Source organism: Cydia fagiglandana, chromosome 10, assembly GCF_963556715.1.
Source record: "Cydia fagiglandana chromosome 10, ilCydFagi1.1, whole genome shotgun sequence".
NCBI classification, from domain to species: Eukaryota; Metazoa; Arthropoda; class Insecta; order Lepidoptera; family Tortricidae; genus Cydia; species Cydia fagiglandana.
The window spans coordinates 6,902,618-6,925,187 of NC_085941.1; the positions used below are offsets into that span (position 1 = coordinate 6,902,618).

At 39.2% G+C, this 22,570-nt stretch overlaps 2 protein-coding genes and 1 long non-coding RNA gene across 4 annotated transcripts in view; 2 read left to right on the forward strand and 1 right to left on the reverse strand.

Moving 5' to 3' along the window:
- LOC134668082 (muscarinic acetylcholine receptor DM1) overlaps positions 1-11,467 on the reverse strand; it is a 112,525-nt gene extending 101,058 nt beyond the window's left edge. For both annotated transcript variants that reach the window (XM_063525561.1, XM_063525562.1), the window contains exon 1: positions 11,317-11,467. The gene's annotated coding sequence lies outside the window, so the exon portion shown is untranslated. The remainder of the gene's footprint in view (positions 1-11,316) is intronic.
- The window catches only part of LOC134668174 (uncharacterized), a 764,384-nt gene that overhangs the window by 24,652 nt on the left and 717,162 nt on the right, over positions 1-22,570 (forward strand). The gene's annotated exons all lie outside the window — the stretch shown is intronic.
- Positions 15,944-19,192, forward strand: LOC134668424 (large ribosomal subunit protein uL24). Its single transcript, XM_063525904.1, has 4 exons — positions 15,944-16,037; positions 16,270-16,451; positions 17,930-18,070; positions 19,017-19,192. The coding sequence occupies exons 2-4, from the start codon at positions 16,284-16,286 to the stop codon at positions 19,152-19,154; spliced, it is 447 nt and encodes a 148-aa protein (XP_063381974.1). The 5' UTR covers positions 15,944-16,037; positions 16,270-16,283; the 3' UTR covers positions 19,155-19,192.

A 22,570-nucleotide genomic window follows, 5' to 3' on the forward strand; every position in this document is an offset into this window, starting at 1 on the left:
AAACTGCCGCGGAAGGCTGCTGATGTGTATCTATGAGTTAGAAGTTGAGTCGCAGATCGCCGACCCCCGCGTGACACGGAAATGGACAGCTTCTCGTACAAATAAGTAGGAGCCTGAAGGTTTATTACACCAAAGAGCAAAGAAGCAAGGTGCAGCTTACGGCGGTGGTGCATTTTTAGAATGTTGTGCTGATTAAGGAAAGGTGATACGTGGCCCCGCAATGGAATGCAGAAACAGAAGCGAGCACAGGCGTTTTGGACACGTTGTATAAGTCTTTTGGATTTACAAAGAAGTCTTGGTCCAAATACCGCATCCAAATAATTTAATTTTGATAAAATAAGTGACTCAACTAACCTAACACGCAGTATTTCATTGATGAAAGGTCTAATTTTGTACAACACTTTTAGTTTGTAAAAACACCTCCTTACTACATCAGAAGTATGCTTCTCAAAGCGAAGGCCACACCCGAAAACCCCCATATACAAAAAAATGGTAAATTAAGGTTAATTATTAACATAATTAACGCTAATTAATCATTAAGGTTAAAGTTGTTTATACCAATTCCGTTAACACCACTCCGCTGCACCGAAAATGCTATAAAATTTACGATGTCTGGTGATAAGTAGTTATTAATAAAATTTCATTATTATACAAATGCTCCAGAACCTCCAGGTCTTTTTAGTATTAAGATTTATGTGCGTATTACGCACCTCTAACATATGTATCTTATATGACTATGTGTTCTGAATAAAAAAAAAAGCTAAATTGTAATTGGCGCATGGAAAATGCACAAGACAACAGTCCTTCATAGGCAACATTATATCATCAACAAAGATATGTTAATAGCGTATCGTTAACACAACAAAGCAGATTTTATCGCAATATGCTCATTAAACCGAGCGTTGCACGCGCAAAGGCTAAGGCGTCTGTCACACTTGGAGCCAGTTGCACTATCGTAAGGCAATAAATAAGTATTTGGCAAAAATTTCATTTTTGGTACAAGCTTTTATTGCTGAATGTACTTTTCTTACGACAGAGAACTAATACTCATCGAGACAATTCTAAAAACCCCTAACACAATTAGGCTGCTTTTTTTCATTGACATTTCATAAATGTCAAATTTGACAGGTTAGATCTAGACGTGTGCGCCGCGCCGGCGCGCCGCCGCCGCCGGGCCGTTTGACCACGCCGCCGCCGCCGATCATTTGATCGGCGTGAAATCGGCGTGACCTTGAGTGTTGTTAATTAGCTATTTCAAACTGGTTTTTGGATTACAATATGTTTTTTTTTGTATTATTTATGTCACTGTTGTCAAATATACGTCAATTATTAATTGAATGAAACTGAATAGCCAGTAGCAGAAACTATTTGACACACCAATTAAAGTAACTGAGTCATCCTAAGTATTCACCGTCAACTGTTAACGAACGAACGAAGACTGCTGCTAGTGCTGCTTGGACAGCTAGAAGAACAAACCCCTCCATTCTCAAAGAGCTCTATATCGCCACTCATCTCTTCCCAACATGCCATGGGTTAGCCCTTAGGTTCTTCGGACATATTATCCAACGCATGATGTGGAGAACAAGAGTTAAGCCGAATGAATGGCAAACGTGCTCGAGTTAGAGCATGTGTGAGATGGTTGAACGTTATGAAATGAAGAGGTCGGCTTGCGGCAGTCTGCACCGTGCAGTCCATATGGCTTATAAGTCTTATAACCGCACGAAATGGAGACAAATTACATGTGGTCGAGAGCCTCAGCAATGAGAACACGAGAAAGAAGATACGTCTCAGTGAGCCTGGTGCTTGTACAACAAAAAAAACATTAAAAAGGAGTCCACTATGTTTAGCAAATGTCAAGGATATGTGGAGTTCTGTTTTGTTAAAGTACGGCATTTTAATAGGATAAGCCATGGAAAGCTTGAGAATACGGAGAGTTACAGATCGGATCGAAGGTCATTGGGACCAGGTAACCTCTTAATGCAAGCCAATTACCTATCCTATATTCATTTACAAACCCTATTTTACTCACAGCATATTCAAACTATACGTAGTTTGACTGACCAGCAACCTGCATTGATCAAATTTTCAAGAAAAATAACAAATTAATGATTTTTCTTAAGAAACCTGAAAGTCAAGGTCACGCCGATTTCACGCCGAAAACACGCCGCCGCCGCCGATTTTTTGGCAAACGCCGCCGCCGATCATTTTTTAATCGGCGCACACGTCTAGTTAGATCTTAAACATATCGTTATCATATCTTGGTGATGTCTAAAAGATATCTAAAATCCGAATCGGGTCCCTATATGGAGATGCGAGAAAACCGCATCCAATGTGAAGATCGCTTTAAATACATCAAAGATATGTGTATGCAAGAACCGCAACGGACCACTAACGTATTCATTGATCCGTGTACAGTAACTTTTTGGTATTCGCAGTTTAATGGCGAACATTTGGCACTCGTGTCAGTGAAGGCATGCAGCGAAATTGTTCGAGAACATTTGATTTATTTTCGAACTGAGCAATATTCACAGATTCAACGTTTTTATTGTATGTGTGAATTAGCTTACTATTAAAAAACACGTTTCCCAAAAAGGGTTGACAATCCCTGTCCTAGGTGGTAGTTAACCTGTCTGCGAAGCTAATAGTTAGACAAACAACACATTCAAAGACAGACAGAGTACACGCGGTGGCATGCCGCGGCATCCCCCGGCCTGCGCCAAGGTGCTCCCTGGTGCGCCGGCCGCCAGCGCTCGGGCTGACAGGCGCTCGCGGTATCGCGGGGGATTTTACCTCGCCGGTGTGCGCTGCGCGGAGTAAATCCTCCTGGGTGATTTGCTCTGCGCTCCGCCCGTTTGCGCTGGCCTTTATATTTACATGTAGTTGCAAGTGTTACAACACGTGTACATCTGGGTGTTCACTAAGCAGTTTAGTTCCAAAGAAACGTTAAGAGAGCAAAACCCTTTCACCGCAACAAAGAATAGTTCAATACCCTCAGCAGACGGGTTAACTCCCTTTCTGACTATTTACAATAATGGAGGTTTTATGTTTATTCATATTAGATTTTGTTGAGAATTTACAAGACAATATTATTTATATGCCGCAGTGATACAAATTATTTTAGTCCCTATTTTATACCCAGACACTTGCTTTATACTTATCTAGATGTTGAAGTAAGCGTGGTGAAATCTATATACAGGCAGGTAACAATTTTTTTTTTAATATACTAACTATACAAAGGCATCGAATACCGGCAAGGGCATATTTTATTTGTGTTTATCACGATTTTTTCGTGAGTGGATATTATCTATATGTTCAAATCATTATTTTAACTGTGGTCGTGCACGTAAAGGGACGCCAAGTTGTGCCAACCCTAATAAATGCTCGGAGCAATGCTGAGCCGAACGGAGCCGAGAATGACAGAAAGAGGAGAGTCGCCCAACCACTCCTACCCTACATGCCTGTAATTTGGCTTCAAAATATAGCTTCACAAATTAAGTGGGGATTAAGTACCGTTTGATGACCGCGGGTAATGAAGGAGCGTAACGAGCGCCGCTTTGACAAGTCAATTTATATGTAAATTCGGATCGGTAAAAAAATAAGTCTTTACTTTTTACGGATCGCTTTCTACCCCAGACATTACTTCAAACACTTCAGTTTGACAGATCAATTTGAGTTCAAAAACAAATACTGATCAAATTCATAATGAACTTCATTGCATAATACAGAGCGCCTACCGCGAACTACGTTCGACGTGTTGCCTCTCTGTCGCACATGTAAATTCGTACGTAAGTGTGACAGGGAGGCAACACGTCGGTAGGCCCCACACTTAGCGTCTTTCGAGCGTCGGCGTCTGGTCAGCGCTATGGAAAATGACGTCGCTGCGTCGTTGCATCGAGCAACGGCCATAGAGTTGTATAGTTCGTTTTTTTTAGCATTAGAAAGAACTTCGCAGAAGTAAGCTTGTGGTTCCAAATCCGGCACTTTTAACGGTAATAAATTGAAGTAAATTATATGTATTGACCGTGCTACATTAGATAATTCAATAATTATTAAGAATTAAAGAGGCTGATAGAAACTGTACGCTTACTTCTGTGGAGTTCTTTCTAATGCTAAAAAAAACGAACTATAGACGCCGACGCTCGAAAGACGCTAAATGTGGGGTGGCCCTATGTTGTCAGTGTTCTAAGCACATCATTCTATGTAACTTTGGAGCTGTTTATTCAATCGACGCAATATATATCGCTACACTTGTGCACCTTATTCCTTTGTAATGAAAGCGATTTATGTACACTTATTTTCGACGTTGAACAGTATTCCCGGTGGACCATTAACTCTGCGGACAGCGCATAAGTGCGTGTCGAACCTCATTAGTTCCGCGGTTTTATCCCCGTGGATAAAAAGCTTTATCCATGTGATGTGTTACAAAGCAGACTTCATTATACTAGCCTATTTGAGTGTCCCACTGCTGGGCAAAGGCCTCTCCCCTTAATTTTGGGTTTAGATTTGGGTTTGGATTTCACATATACTTGTGCATATTTTACCTAGTGAACGTGACGATATCGATTTTGGTAACAATTGAGTTACCTAGTTTTCTATTCGCTTCAATCGGAATTCAATATTAGGTAATTAATTAAACGTAGTAACAGCACAGAATAAATAATAGTACTAGGTACAGAAGACTCACTCTCTAACTAAACGCATCTGTCACGATCAGCACAGATATGGCGGCTAGGTGGCGACAGCGCCACGCGCGGCTTATGGCAAACCCCAAAATTGGGGTCGAACGGATGTACTTTTAGCTACCTGTAGCAAAGCGACGAAATTGCGGAGTGAGACAGTTACGGGGCCCTGAGGCAGGCAGATCAGTGTCGTATCGGAATCAGATCACACAACTAAAACTCAAATTGGCCCGTAAGTGTCTTCAAAAAATATATTTGATATAACATTTTAATTGACATCAGGCTGACGTGACATACAACCACGCGCGTTCATTTAATTAATAGGATGTCATCATTATTAATTAAAATTTGTCAAGTCAGTACGTATTCCCACCCAGTGGATAACTCGTGGAACTTTATTATGCCGAGTACACTTCAATCCAAAATACACACTTCAATTCAAAAGGATGACTGAGGAAAAAGTTGGCATGAGGAAGTATATAAAAGCATTTTAATGAATGTAAACGTGGAGTTTGCTTATTAAGATCTTCTTTTATTTTTCATATGAAGTCGTGCGTACCTGTACCATGGCTCATATAGAAGTTGGTAATGGCTCGTCTACACGATGGTCCAACGCCGGCCACTCCAACGGACGCAGCCATGAGGTAGAATGAGATAGCAATATCACTTGCTCTCTCTAACGCATAAATGCGTCCCTTGGAGTGGCCGGCGTTGGCCCATCGTGCAAAGGAGCCATAAAAGAGTAAACAAAATAATGTACAAAAACAGAGAACAAATCAAATAAAACTATACAAACATACTTAGGAATAAAAAGCAACTTTTAATTGCTTATATAGATCAAATAAACGATTAGGTCAACACAAATTCAATAAAATATTGGAAATAAAAAGCTACGACGAAGACCCGAATCTTATGTGAAAAAGTGAGCGTACCACGTATTTGGATAGAACTACCTATGGGTAGGTACAGTCACCTGCAATAATATTTTACACAACGAAGACCGCAAAAACATCTGACACGATCTTATTCGTAGAGCCATAAGAGTGCCTTCGAAGAGTAACATATTATTGCAGGTGACTGTACAGTGAGATTTTATAAAAATCACCCGCAGAGCCAGTAGGCTACAGTAATATAATTACATATGTTATGTCAATCGACTGATAAGAACGATTACACTAATTACGGAATATTAACTCGCCAGGTCAAAATCAAAGAGATACCTATCTTTTAAAAAAGGAATTAATACTTGACACCATATGTAGTTCACCATGAATTTGTAATCCTAATAATCTCACATAGAAATACGCGGTAATATCATTCAGAGTGAATGAGGTCCCATATCTCTTCATTCACTTGTCCGCCCACTCAACGTTTTTCAAACGATGAAGATACACACGCATAATAAAACCAGATAAACACAACACTCAGCGACCGGCCTTCCAATTTTCTACGTCGCATCACCCTTTGTTGATCCACGAATACTAGGCGTTATTAAATTCTGCTTAAACCCGCACATATCTCATTAAAACTTTGACATCTCGGAGCAGAGTACGCCAAATTGAAATTGGACTCGTTCGGTCGTGTCATTCGTTCATTCATGGCTTTATTTGAATCACGAGCAGTTCTGGATGAATGTCGAACGGTTCATTCATTCATTACGGAGGGCCTATAGGCCTATAGGTACTCAAAGGCGGTAATGACGCATTGAGCTTATAGGGAAACGGTACATTCACTTTTTATCCAAAAGAAACCAAATTGAATGATTACCAACACCGCTACATGAATACTGAATAAGGTAGTGAATGATTGAATGTGATTTATGTGCACAATATTTACATGCATGTACTTACCAATACAATGATGCGTAATAGCGCAACGCACCATCAGTTTTGGTTTCAATTTTATTGATAACTTATCGCTAAATGGACCCATTCACTATAACACATTCTGTGAAGATGCGAGGCACTGCCACAGAATAAATAATAGTACTACCATACAGAATAAGGACACTTCCTACAAAACCGAAGTTTGACAGGGATTCAGGGTCGACACGTGATATCCCTTTCTAACTTATGGCACTATCCCTTTCGGCTATTTAGCGTTGTCAAAATTCAAGCCGGATGCGGGGGAAGGAAGACCGTAGGAAATTCATTTCTCCCAAAATAGGCTTTATTTCTTAATTTTGACAACAATGATAAATATCTCCGAATTTTCTCCATTTCTGAGAAGCAATCTCAAAATTAAACGAATAGGTATTTAAATATTGGCAGACATTTCCAGCGAAGTAATTAATGATTGTGCCTTACTTTCCCAGAAAGCTATCTAGTAAGCCTAGCAGTAATTCCAATCTGAACCGTGGGACGCGTACGAAGCAAGATTGCTTGCCAAAAGCAGTATCCAGAGATCGGTAAATAAAAATAATAGCGAGTAGTTCTTAGTACCTACCACAACCCATAGACCACCTCAAATACTACATATAAATACACACATAAGCGCTCCCCTACAAATTTAGTATGAAAGCGCTACGACTTTTTTTGTTGAGCCCACAATCACGACCCTCAGTACTTACACGTGTAAATAAAATTCAAATTTAAAAAATTCAAAATCAAAATAAGTATATTATATTTATTTCAGAAATTGATATTACAGGAGAGCCAGTACAGTGATCCCCACACTATATAGGCTCAGCCTGTGTCGTCGAGATCTTAACGCTACGTCTTACGTAGGCGAACAACGCGCGAACGCGGCGCGGCGCGGCGCGGCGAAATCAATCCTTTGATGCCCATAGAAGTGTCCTACGTAAGCGATCTCGTTGCGAACGCGGTGCGGCGCGATTTGCACGCGAATGTCAGGCGGCGCGGCGCGGCGCGGCGCGGCGGCGGCCGCTTTCGCCGCGCCGCGCCGCGCCGCGTTCGCGCGTTGTTCGCCTACGTAAGACGTAGCGTAAGGCTCCTCTACACGTTGGCCCAACCTATTGGTCCAATATGTTGGTATAGAGGGGGTAACAACGTACAGAGGGGGTATTGGTGTCGGTTGGCTTTTGGCGCGCGGGTTGGCGATGAGTTGGCCGCGGTGTCGGTTTTTCGGCCGCACATCAAAGGGATTGGCCAAGCGATTGCGGTACGCATCTACACGTGGCCCAACCGGCAGTGCGGTGCGTGCTCGGACGCGGTCGAGGGTGGACGTTCATGCTTTTTGTGTTTTAAAAAATTAAAAATGACGAATACGTGGCCACGTGTAGTAGCGTTCCGACCAAGGCATGGCCAACTCATGAGCCAAGCGTTTGGAGTACGGAGTAAACGTGTAGAGCTAGAGGAGCCATTAGCGAAATACACAGTACCGACATCGACATGTCGCGGTTATTATTTTACTAAATTAAAACTAAAAAAATATACAACTAGCAAATATACAAATATATAAGCTTTACGGATATGCTGTAGAATACAATTCAGTTGTGCTGATTGAATCGTAGCATTCACCGTAAAATTGTTTATCGTGGTGACTTCGACGCTTTGATTGCTTATGTGCGAAATGTATCGTGGGGGAAATACAAAGCTACGGCAACACATCAGCTCGAGAAAAAGTGAACTTCCATGGGACGACATCTTCATATTACCAAAAATAATAGATAGTATAGAGGGGTCCTGTCATTGTGAATTTTGTAGTCACATTAAATTTACTGCCATCTATCGACACACGACTAAAACTCAAAATGAAAACGTATAAAATTATTAAAAAAATGTATATTATATGGATAACTGATTTTATTATTTTTATATAATTTTGATCCATGTTCATTCACTCATATCTATTTGTTAAAATTGTTAAATATGAAACGGGGTCGGCACGCCATCTAGCCGAGCATAGGCTAAAGGTGTGTGCGGCATCCATCCGAGAATGACTTTTTCTTGATTTCCGAGGCACGTTTTTTCCTTAGACTTTATTCATCTTATACGAAGTTACATATGTCTTTAATATTACTGCTCATTGTGCTACTTCTTGACAAACTGACTGAGATATGTGGTAGACCTACATAAATGTATAACGCCAAACGGGGTGAATATGGATGGCGGGGTGAAAAGGGATAAAAACCGGGAATGGCATGTTAATGTGACAGCGATATGTACGCAAAATATTAAAATACGAATGTTTAAGTTTGTAATTAATATGGTATCACTGGTAAAAACCGAAACTAATTATTTCTGTGCATTATAAATACCAGCAATCGACCGACCAACCGAGAACCAACAGAGGATTAAGAATTAATTAAATTTTGCATTGCAATTACTTCATGTATCAAATTATTAATTATTTAAACAACTGAATATTCATTTTGTCGATGTGTATTGTGTACCTGTGATTTTTCTTTTACTTTCAACGGGGTAAAATAGTGAATAACGTTTTTACACAGATACTTATATTTATTTTTATAAAGAAAAATAAGAATGTATGTACAGTCATCAGCAATAGTATCTTACACAACTAGGGCCGCAAAAATATATGACGCGCTCCAAATAAGAACGTGTCACATATTTTTGCGGCCCTAGTTGTGTAAGATACTATTGCTGATGACTGTACCTAATACTTCGTTAATTTAAATAAGTACCTACACCATTATTTGTTCATTTTATAAATCAGGATAGGTACATTAGATACAGTCAACTGTAAAAATATGGGTGTACAAAATAAATCATCTCAAAAATATGTCCCATAACTCTTATGTCAGTGAATTAAGAACTAGGACATATTTTTAGTAAGCTGTCTACTGTGTACCATATTTATACAGTTGACTGTACTACATATTCCCTACTACATTATATATATGTACTATATTATATTTGTTATATATGTACCTATATATATTTGGTTGTATAACGGCCTCCTAGCCTATAGTTCGTTTTTTTTAGCATTAGAAAGAACTCCACAGAAGCAAGCGTGCAGTTTTTATCAGGCTCTTTAATTGTTAATAATTATTGAATTATCTAATGAAGCATGGTCAATACATATAATTTACTTCAAATTATTACCGCTAATAGTGCCGGATTTGGAACCACAAGCTTATTTCTGCGAAGTTCTTTCTAATGCTAAAAAAAACGGACTGTAGTCGTGAGTGACCCTGCCTACGAAGCAGGAGGTCCCGGGTTCGAATCCTGGTAAGGGCATTTATTTGTGTGTTCATCATAAATATTTGTTCCTGAGTTATGGATGTTTTCTATGTACATAAGTATTTATCATATATGTGTATATTATATACATCGTCGTCTAGTACCCACAACACAAGCCTTATTGAGCTTACGCTACGTCTTACGTAGGCGAACAACGCGCGAACGCGGCGCGGCGCGGCGCGGCGAAAGCGGCCGCCGCCGCGCCGCGCCGCGCCGCGCCGCCTGACATTCGCGTGCAAATCGCGCCGCACCGCGTTCGCAACGAGATCGCTTACGTAGGACACTTCTATGGGCATCAAAGGATTGATTTCGCCGCGCCGCGCCGCGCCGCGTTCGCGCGTTGTTCGCCTACGTAAGACGTAGCGTTACTGTGGGACTAGGTCGATCTGTCTAAAATTGTCCTATAATATTTATTTATTTATATTCACAATTCGTGGTATTTCAAGTCAGTAGGTATACGTATGTAAATATAGTACATACGTTCGTAGTTACATACGAAGCCGACCTTGTAAAAGCAATTAGTGTCGTAGGTAAATCATTTCTAACTGTCAGAGGAAAATTACGATACAATTAGTTATGTGTACTTACTGGCACAGTCACAGTACCTACAAATAAGGCACAATGTATATTGTCTGTGTGTGTGACTGTATAGTCATAATCACGACACCTTATAAAACAAAATCCCCCACCGCGTCTGTCTGTTTGTATGTTTGTTCGCGATAAACTCAAAAACTACTGAACGGGTTTTCATGCGGTTTTCACCTGTCAATAGAGTGGTTCTTGAGGAAGGATTAGGTGATAATTTGTTAACCCGTGCGAAGCCGGGGCGGGTCGCTAGTAAGTGATACAAACCTAATTCTTTTGAAATAATTGGAAAGGAAACATAAGATTACTCAAAATATATATCCTTATCTGATAACTGCATTTATGTACCTATACTATTTTGTCTGAATAATTTTAATCTTTTCTGCAAAACTAATGATCATTGTTGTCGAATGTACCTATAAATCACAAACGTTATACTCCAGTAATAAAGGAAAGGCGTAGCTCCTTTGGATTTAAAGGATTAACAATTTCATTAATGAAACGAACCATTTTTCATCTCCAAATCTCCACTAACCGAATCCGCCTAACGTCAGTTATCAAGATAAATGCGATACCTCCGAGAATTAATCGTTCCTCGACAGAACGAAACCGTCCACCCTAATTAGGAGGGTCTTTCAAGCCTTCTACCCTTAAAGGCACAATAAATACGGACACCAGCACTTAAATGAGACTAAAACGCGGTCTTATACTCGCTCCCTCACCCTTAACGTGAAAAATCTGTCAAGTAGATGAAACCACATCGGCGTTAAACACTTAAAAGGTCCGTAGGCCCGTTTTATATCACTTACAGACCCTGTAAAGCCACATTAAAGGCGTACCTTCACAGTAAGATAACCGAAACCCTTCAAAAGATTGTATGGACTTACCTATGTCGCAGCACATGGTCGCAAGTGGCCGGGCCCCACAGCGGCCGCGGCCACAGACATCCTGGAATCACGCGATGCTCATTTCACTCACACTGTTGTTCACCCCACGTTGTCACGGCTAGACGGTCTTCCATTCACTGAGTGAAAGCCCGGGCGGCGGTCCAGAGCGCATGCTCGGACGTGCGTCGCCATTCTGTAACAAAGCGCATTAAAAACCTTCACTTATGGTAGACTTAGGGCTTTTTGGGTTGGGTTAGGGAGGCTGCGGTCTCACTGGCTCCCTCTGGTTAGAGCACGCATGGTAGAGGTCACAAGGTCGCGATAACCTGAACGGTAAACATGATGGTAGCTGATAACTGTGACAGCTGAAAAGTATCCTGTGACTATTGTACAGTATATATCAAATTCTTAGACGGTCGGGCGGGCTGGTTGGTAAAAGCATAGTTTCAACAGTTGTCACTTTACGTTTACTCACTTTACAGGCGTAATATAAGTATATTTTGATGCCGCCAACGGGCAATTAATCTAAGTGAGCGTGCGCCGATTCTGAAACTGAATGGATTCAATAGCGGCCTAACTGTTTCAATTGTTAGACCATTTAAGTAGGATTTATGACTGAAATATGAAATATTGTGTGGCCTTGTAAAAGATTATAATAGTATACTGGTTCCAGTACTTCCAGTCAGTGTTTGTAAGTAGGTATTTATTTACACTGGATAAGTAGGTACATCTGTACGATTGGAAAATTACTAAATTTACATAATATAAATAATAAACTTTCAAATGTTTTAATATTACCCTCTAAAGAATTAAGTACATCTAGGTATATCTGATAAAACTAGACTTCTACAATATATATTCCGCTCCTTTTCTGCGCAAGATGCACATGTACCTCTATGTCTCCCGATTATCTTTGCTACGGGCTACGACCTACGACGTGCGGCGTAGCGCATACTTACTATAGTTCGTTTTTTTTAGCATTAGAAATAAGGTAAACAATCTTGATGTGTCTTTTAATTGAAAAACACTTTTTAAAATAAGTTACGGCAAATATGTAACAATTATGAATCTAATACGACCATTCATATTCTTCTGGACCCCTATTCGACAAGCGACGTTTGACGTATCGTGTTGATCTCCCGTTGATGTGGGAAAAATCATAAGTTCTCGAATACGTACAATGTCAAAATTTGACATTAACAATCCACAGTTAGGGTGACAAGCAAACCAAACCGAACCACCCTTAGTTTAGAGTTGAGTTTTGGTTGTACCGAATGATATTATCCACCGTTGATGGAATCAACACTCAGTATGGAATAAAATCAACTGTTGATTTGACGTGGATGCGAAATCTGACAGTTGTACATGTCGAATTTGGCCCCTGCTTTCATAAGTGTTTTTGATTTTTAAAAAGCGTTTTTCAATTAAAAGACATGTCAAGATCGCTTACCTTCTTGCAAATTCTTTCTAATGCTAAAAAAACGAACTATAGTGAAAAAATTCTCGACGTTCTACACAATGCCAAAAATTACGAAAACCACTATGCCACGATAATATATGGAGTTATGGACACACAATAAATAACACCTATTTAACAATAACTAGTAAGGTTGCTAGAGCTGAACGAGGGTGCGGGTGTAAGGGACGGCAACGCGCATGTAACACTTCTTGCATTACAGGCATCCATAGGCTCCGGTGATCGCTTACCATCAGGCGGGCCGTATGCGTATGCTTGTTTGCCACCGACGTAGTAGGTATAAGAAAAACCTTTACTGAGAACCGGTCCTGCCCAGCCTATGAAACCTATATGATCCTGGGCACACCTAGATCTATAGCACATAATAAATAAAGTACTAGGTACAGAATACTCACTCTCTAACAAAACGCGTCTGTTACGATCAGGCCGCCTAGCCAAGGTTACAATCGCTATCGCTTCGACAACGAAAAGCATTATGTATCTCTATCACTCTTCCACATTAGTGTGACAGTGACAGTTGCGTTTCGATCGCTACGGAGCGTTAGCGATTGGCATCTTGGCTACGCGGCCTGGTCAGATATGGCCGCTAGGTGGCGACAGCGCAGCGCCACGCGCGGCTTATGGCTAGCCACCAAAATTGGTGTGGAACGGATTTTAGCTACCTGTAGCAAAGCGACGAAATCGTGGAGTGAGCCACACCTAGCTGTCTATATGAGTATAGTAGAGTTTAATATTGTCACGACCGTAAAAGCACGCTCCCGACAGAGTTACACCGCACACGTGAGCCGATTTCCAAATTTTTCGTTCAAATGCCTAGTTTTCATTATAAAAGATCCGACTTTACTAAGCAGTTTCAAATTCATTGTAATCATCTGCAGTTCAATTTAACAAATAGTGACTATGAGTGTATGTAAATTCATTATTATTATTATTTGTATGTCTTTTCCATATCTCGGGGCCATGGGGTCCCGGACCTTTGGGAGGCGTACGTGGGGCTTTTGAGACACTTGAATCTAAAAGCAATGGATACACGTGGCGGATACCATCCCCGAACGCACAAATGTGATGCATCCGGAGATGGTCCCCGCCAGGTGCAAAGACTAGTGCAGTGCAGCACGTTGCAGCACATTATTATTCACTATTTTAATACAAAGATAAAAAAAATATTGATTTTACAATAGTTCAACGTAACGTGATAGGTACAAAATAGTTCAACGTAAAATTTATGGAGCATTTGCTACGCTGTGACAATAGGCTCGGAACTCGCTCGCATTTACTTGGTTGGCTGCACAGCGCTATTTTTGAGAGTGCACATGATTCTCAGTTTATATTTTGAATGTAAGTACCTATATATACCTGGTTTGTTAGTGCACGACACCTTGCACTTTGTGACTATGCGCTGAAACTTGGCACAGTTGATTCTTAGCTGGTCTTGAGCAGAAACAGACCGGTAGACATCGAGAACCACGTCTCATTTAGTGGGGGGGAGGGGGGAAGTTCGACGCCGCCGAGCTTCACTTGGAGCAACATTTCTCTAAAACTATACCTATTAGGGCATGTAATATATCATTTTCGGATAAATTAAGGATGAGGAATCTAGAACAAATTATAAGTAACTTTCCCACATTCATAATATTTTGTATTGAGATCACTCTGACCCACGCTTAATATTATTTTTTATCACCCATTTATCAACAGTTCTGTATAATAAACTATATATTTTCTTAAACGTAATAAGTGTAGCTTTACGACTGTATTTTTTGTTTTCAGATTCCTGCTACACTTTAAAAAAATAATTGGTAATTATGAAAAAATCAAAAACACGTTTTTTAATCTTTTCTACTTTATGCTTTTTTTTTGTTAGAAAGTTCATTGTTTTTGTTCCAAAACTAGATTCCTCATACTCAATTTATCCGAAAATGATATATTACATGCCCTAATAGGTATAGTTTTAGAGAAATATTGCTCCAAATGAAGCGCGGCAGCGTCGAACTTCCCCCCTCCCCCCCCCCCCCCCCCCCACTAAATGAGAGGAGGCTCTCTTCGGCTCCCGGTCTGTATCTGCTCAAGACCAGCTAACAATCAACTGTGCCAAGTTTCAGCGCATAGTCTCAAAGTGCAAGGTCCCCATACAACGGTGTACAGTAACAAACCAGCTACTAATGAAAATTGATGTATGAGAATTTGAAAGGCACTTTAACATCAATCCGTAGTCGACATTATTAAAAACGAAATGTTGAAATTATCCTTACAATGTGTGTTTAGCCTTGTTCATAGCCATTCCTCAAATCGATACTTCTCGTTCTCGTTATATTTAGCGACGGACAGACAGACGGACGGAGTCAAACCATAAGGTTTCCTTTTGGTGTATTATAAGGTATCCATAGAAAAAACTTAATAGCGCGATTCAGGATTCTGCTACATGTAACAACGCCATCTAGCGTACGATTAACAAATTAAACTAAGTTTCCTTGACATCTGGGTCATTATCCCAGGAAAAATCTTAATAGCGCGATTCAGGATTTATACTACACGAAACAACGCCATCTATCGTGTGATTAGTAAATTAGACTATTCTTTTCATCCCTCTGGATCAGGACAGGCACTATGCCATGCTGCTTTGTTATAAACAAACTATTATACTGAAACACCGCCCACAATCTATCTGCTTTGCCTTAAGGTTGACCGGTAGAGAATGCTTTGGCATTAAGTCCGCCTTTTTTACGATAAGTTTTCTTTTGTGCAATAAAGTTTAAATAAATATACACACCCAATTTGTCAGTAGAAAAACGCGAAAATTTTGAAAATGTTTTTTGCGTAATAGTACGGAACCCTTCGTGCGCGACTTCGACTCGCACTTGGCCGGTTTAATTTATTTATTTAATAAATTACTACATAGCAACTACATAGCGCGAGTAAACAAGATAAACGTTAGCTACGTACTATGGAACGGAAGTATATCTAGTATTGCCATTTTTATAGACTACGGTTAAAATTAAAGGAATTAATAGTTACTCCTTTTTATACAACAAAAATTCTTAACAAAATATTGTTTGGAAACAATACATTTATTATTATTATTGAATATGACTTTTTATTTATTTCTAATAAAATAAAAGGTGCATTATTGTAACAAATAAACTCGTATTATATGAAATGACATTTAGTCATTTTAGGTCTTTGAAAAATGGCAACACCTGATAACAAATTCTTTTTATTTCGGTTCTTTGCCGTGTTGTTTAGGGTACGTTGTTGAATCCATAAAAATCTTACATATTCCTACAAAAATCGTAGTGAAATTACTGCTGGATAATACTTTAATATATTTTAGTTGCTCTACAATGCGTATTTTCGCCATTACGTTTGTTCGCAATAGAAATATTAGTCGCGGCAGTTTGACGTTTCGCACGCAGAGTGGAACATTAACCTAAACATTAAGCCAAAGTAAAGGTTAAACGTGATATTTCGGTTTTCAGCGAAGAGGACCAAGATGAAGTACAACAAGCTCGTGACTTCCTCGAGGAGGAAGAACAGGAAGAGGCATTTCAGTGCACCTTCTCACATCAGACGAGTTCTCATGTCCTCACCCCTATCCAAGGAATTGAGGCAAAAGTTCAACGTGAAATCGATGCCCATCCGCAAAGACGACGAAGTACAGGTAAATATGAATCAAATCCTTATTTTAATTTTCTAAAAGTATTTATTTTATAAAAAAAACAACTAGTTGTTATAGGTTATGTTTGAAAAATTTGATATCTGGTAACTTAAGGATATCTGCATAGACATTGAAACTAACAGTTTTATCTTCTAAGTTAAATGAATCGTGCTTAACACACTTTAACCTCCAAAAATCAATGTTTTAAGGAGCATTGTAGCTCTTGTAGGACTGCAAAATCTATCAAAGCAGCAATATGTAGGCTTTACTCCATAAACCAAAATGTGTGCGCACCAAATGCGAATAGACACAATTTCTAATTGTTTTTGTGTTTCTAAGAATGTGATATACAATATAGGCTTTGAAAATGACAATTGATAGGTCTGTTTTTTATGTATCAATGCATTAACTCGCCTGTAATTAGTTAAAAAAAGGCAAAATAAAATGATGATCACAAACCATTCACAGACTGCAATCACTGCTTCCTCGGGAAAGTGGAGCCGAAGGTTTTCTTCGGTGACACTGGAACTTGGTCGCCAGGTTGCACCATGGTTCAAAATATGGCTCTGATTGTTTTGCCTTATGTTTCATATATATGCTAGGTTTTGTTTTTGAACAACTTGCTAAGGGTGGTATTCTATAAGTACTTTGTTTTTTTAGCATTAGAAATAAGGTAAACAATCTTGATGTGTCTTTTTATTGGAAAACACATTTACAAAATAAGTCATGGCAAATATTTAACAATTATGAATCTAATACGATCATTTATATTATTCTGCTTTCATAAGTAATAGTTACTGATTTTTAAAAAGCGTATTTCAATTAAAAGACCTGTCAAGATCGCTTACTTTCTTACAAGTTCTTTCTAATGCTAAAAAAACGAACTATACCCGTCCATTTTCTTTGTCTAATCTACGAGTATACATTGGACCAAGATATTGGACGGATGGAAATGGAATACCATCCTAACAGGTAAGTCAATATGATTTAAATTGCTTGTGTAGAAAGGTTAAACACATTTGGAACAGTGCTTCAAAGTCTAAATCAGTATACAGCGTGGCTAAAAAATAACTGCTACCAGGGAGGTTTTGGGATTATACTGAGTAACTTACTACGGGAACGACCCTTACATTGCGAAAAAAAATTTGGCTGTTTCATTTCATATATTTTGGCTGGTCCATTTTCTATGGGAGGGTGTTTTTTTGTGCGATTTCATGGTTGGTCCCAAAGTAAAAGTTGGTCAGTGTAATCCCAAAACCTCCCAAAACGGGAATGCAGTTATTTTTATGCCACCATGTATATGTGCATTGTACATACTAATGAGGTTTGGCACTTTAGGCCCATTGGTGGATAAATTAAACAATTTTTTACATTTATAAACAAAAACTACAAAGCCATAGTACAGTAAATTCCAAATCTTAACTCACCTAAGAGTCAAAAACTTGGACATGTTGTAATGATATTTAATTACATCTTTTCAGGTTGTCCGCGGTCACTACAAAGGCCAGCAGGTTGGCAAAGTAGTCCAGGTGTACCGTAAGAAGTTCGTTGTCTACATCGAGAGGATCCAGCGTGAGAAGGCTAACGGAGCCAGCGCATATGTTGGCATCCACCCCTCAAAGGTAATTACAAAATTAGGTTTGGTATTTTATTTTAGAGAATTATTCTTCAAATTAGTGGCTGAGTTTGAGAAAAAGCTGGGTAAAGGGCAAAAGCTAAAAGAAAATGTGACATATTTGTTAATAGATTTAGATCAAACAGCTACCACTAGGATTAATGTGCAATATTCCATAAGATTATGTGCTTGTAACAATCAGCGCCGCAATAGCATTTTTAATGGCAATGTGGGCTAAACAACTTTCTATGAGTTTAGGTGTTCTTGACTTAACAATTTATTAATAATTTCTTTCACTATGGTGGTGTGAGCAAAGACAAATATCACAACTTTCCAATTTTATTTTCTATATGTAGAGAAAACTTCTGGTTGTGTTAACCACATAGCTATGCCACTAGTAACAATTCCAAACTCACAGTTCCGGGAGTAACACAATTACAATGTTTGCTGAGTTTGCTCTATACAAAATAAAATCATAAATTATACTTAATTTTTTCAGCAATAGAAAAAAAGTATACAACTTGATTTTTAAAATTTAGAAACTTAAAATTTAGAAACTATTATTTATGAAAGCAGAATAAAGTAAATGATTGTATATGATTTATAATTGTTACATATTTGCTTTGCCGTGACTTATTTTTCAATTAAAAGACACGTCAAGATCGCTTATCTTCTTTCTAATGCTAAAAAACGTAGTATACCTAGATAAATCTTTTGCCCTCTTCATCATAGTTCACTTTTTTGCAACCTTTGTGTTCATTAATTTTAAATGATGATAATTACTACACTTAGACCGTGCCAAGTCGTATTAACGCCCGAAGTTTCGACTGACGGCCAATACGCCTAACACGGCTACTGCTGATACACTTCCATGGCTCTGATAACAATCCCACCGTTGAAAAAAAAACCTTAAAAGCACCACCACCGTCTAACCATATGTTTGTCCCTTTCAGTGTGTTATCGTAAAGCTTAAGATGAACAAGGACCGCAAGGCGATCCTCGACCGCAGGGCGAAGGGCCGTCTCGCGGCGCTCGGTAAAGACAAGGGCAAGTACACTGAGGAGACCGCCACCGCCATGGAGACCTCGTGAACACCTAGATTTTAAGCTAATAAAAAAGATAAAACTCGCTATTGGATTTTATTTATTCTAGTTTTATGCTCATTTTCACGATGGGAAAGGGTTATTCACTGTAATGCATAATTGTTTTCCATCGTATTTTCTCGGAAACGTTCGTTTTTGTCATACTTCTTGAATCAACCTCGGTACTTTTTGTTCGGAGACTGACTGAAATAGCAAGATTACGAGATTGACAGTAATAGCAAGACACGTTCGTACTTCGTACGTTTCCGTGAATACGATGGAAAATAATTATGCTGACACGAATGCTATAGCAGTCTCGTAGTTTTTTGTTTCCTTTGGCCGAATGACACACATGACATCAGTTAGCGTCCGCCGGTTTGCATTATTATGGTAGTACCAACGATCTGATAAAGGAGAAATTCTGATAACGTGATTCAGGATTTTTACTACGGGGAACAGCGCCATCTAACGTGAAATTTGGAAACTAATTGCTGAAATCCGGGCCCATTGTCCCAGGAAAAATGCCCTTTGACCGCCGTTGGCATGTATACAAGACAACGATAGAACGATACACTGGCGCCGCTGTCTTGTATACAAGACACAAATTCAACCGCTCGGTAAATGTGAAAAAACATCAATTGTAGTATTTTTTTACACTCGTGTTAATGTTTTAGGTCTTTGATTTTTAAAATAATTGCATTTAAAGCAGATAAATAAATCCATTCTTTTATAATAAGGCAATCAAAAAAATTGCTCCAGATTTCAACGTTTTTCATGTTCCTCGTCGCCGTTGTCTTGTATACAAGACAGCTAGGGATGGGAATGTTAACTCGATATGAGAATATTAGAGATGCAACGGATAGTTGTTTGGCCGGATACTGGATATTTGGCCTGACCATCGGCCGAATATCCGGTATCCGGCCGCCGAATATCGGCCAGCAGAGCTGCACCTACATTTCGGTTTTTCAGGTGCGCATTCTGCAGTTTTGACCTGTTTCTAAGTGAACGTTCGCGCGGACACATTTCTAGGTTCGAAATCAGTGCGCGTGCAAGTCAGTTGAATCTCTAAATTGTTTTAAAATAATAAACAAGTACGATTATGACCGTGACTGTTTCTTAAATCCAATTTGTTTACTCCGAAATCAAGCAATGGTACTATCCGGTATTCGGCCGGAAGTAGGGCACTATCCGGTATCCGGCCGGATATTAAAATACTGGCCGGATAGGGCGGATACCGGATAGTAACAGAATATCCGGTGCATCTCTAGAGAATATTCAAAATAAATATCAAGTGTCCAATCTGGTTTTATTTAAGCATTTGAACACCTGTTAAATGCCAATTGGTGATAACTAGTAACTAGAATACGTTAAACGAGAGAGAGACAGGCATAACTATAGCTGGAGTTCAGGGAACTTGTTCAGCTGTCCATAGTAGAGTCAGACAAGTAAATCTGTCCTTGTGGTCTATTTGCAGAACAAATGATTCATTTTGAGATGATAGTGTAGTGGGGAGTGATACCCTGCAGTGACCGCTTCGCTTCGCTTCTACAGGCGGACGCTCGGACTAGTCAGTGTCGCCTAACTATGAGAATGTTATGTATTTGAAATTGACGAAAAATTATTATGGTAGGGAGGGTGTAATACGGGAACTGACAAGCTCTTCTAAGGAACATGTCGAATGTGAAACATGCATTCCCGAACATTTCTGATCCCCACCCTTTTCCAATATTATTATTCTTCACTCATTGACAATTAAACCCACGTGTCATTTTCCCCAATGCAGTTCCGGTACATTTATATTATCGACACACGATGCGCGGCTCTAACCATACGCTTATAAAGTTTACGTACCGACAAGCGCTTACGCCGTTGACCTAGAGACTATTATTACTTAATCCGCGCGGAAACGGTCCTTGTCGGTCTGCACTGCGGGCAGTCCATGCGCGCCGTTGTCATGTATACAAGACTTCTCGTAGAGCCTAGTGCGGTGATATTCCGTCATGAATCGATATTGTTTAGTGGTTGTTTTTAATGATAAAGACCTTTATTTTTAACATTGTCGTGTGTAAAAAATATGTTAATTTTTGGCATTCTCGAAATAAATTACAGTTGGTTAAGAACAAAGCCAAATTGAGAAGATTTTTACTATAAATTGTAAATATCGATATCACATTTTGCAATCCCTAAACTTTTTATTAGTTGTTTACTTAGAATTTACTCTGGCGTGTGAGTGAGCGTCTTTGCGGACTAGGTCCGGCGGCCAAAAGGTTTAGCGCGATTTAGAATTGTTTACTATGTGGAACACGTGCGATTTATGAATTACACAATTTGCTGAAATCTGGAGACGTTATTGCATAAAAAAGCTTGATCGCGCGATTCAGAATTTTTAGCACACGGAACAGCGCAATCTAGCGTGCGATTAGGAAAATCAGCCCGATTAGCGCAGTCAAGCTATCAATTTTCTAAATATACGTAGTAATTATAGAGGAGTATTTAGGAAAGAGCGTGAAAATAAAACACCAAACTGTAGTATAAAATTTATTACACAAAATGTATGAGTTATTGAGCACCTCATTCATTTTTACAAGTTACTAACCTATTCCTTACACTAGTGCCCTGTTTATCAAAAGCTTGTAACTTGTAATACAAGTGGAAGTCCCTTTCTAACAAAAGCTGTCAAAAAGGGACTTCCACTTGTATTACAAGTTACAAGCTTTTGATAAACAGGGCATAGGACTGAATACTTAGCAGCACAGGTGAACAGCGGGCGCAGCACGGTTCCATTTTTATCGACTATCACTATGCGCGTCCCTTTCGCACTAACATAATGTTAGAACGTGACAAGCGATAAAAACGCGATCGTGCTACGCCGCCAGGTTATATCAAGGTATATCGGCTTATTAATAATGACCCATGGATCTCTGCTTTTCAATGATAATTTCTAAGGACTAGTGACCAATCAATATAATGGATTTCATCACCATCAGATACTTGTACGGCTATCACGTTAGATACGTAGGCAAAGGCCAGATATCTTAAGTCTACTAGGCTTTTATGGAAATAATTCTAAATGGCTGGCTATTGGCATATTCATGTATACCTACATATTTTTATCAGATTCTTTCTTCTTCCAAAGGAGTGCTATTTAATAACACTGGAACTGCTGGAAATACTATTTTAGGATATTATTATTGTAATGGCGCCTCCAAACTATAGTCCGTTTTTTTTAGCATTAGAAAGAACTTCGCAGAAGTTCGCTTGTGGTTCTAAACCTGGCACTTTTAGCGGTAACAATTTGAAGTAAATTATATGTATTGACCATGCTACATTAGATAATTCAATAATTATTAACAATTAACGAGCCTGATAGAAACTGCACGCTTGCTTCTGCGGAGTTCTTTCTAATGCTAAAAAAAACGAACTAT

Bases quoted from the DNA above. Each gene is read 5' to 3' on its own strand.
- LOC134668424 (XM_063525904.1), top strand. From the start codon at position 16,284: ATGAAGTACAACAAGCTCGTGACTTCCTCGAGGAGGAAGAACAGGAAG. The intron at 16,452-17,929 runs GTAAATATGAAT...ACATCTTTTCAG, and splicing joins GCAAAGACGACGAAGTACAG to GTTGTCCGCGGTCACTACAA. The intron at 18,071-19,016 runs GTAATTACAAAA...TGTCCCTTTCAG, and splicing joins TTGGCATCCACCCCTCAAAG to TGTGTTATCGTAAAGCTTAA.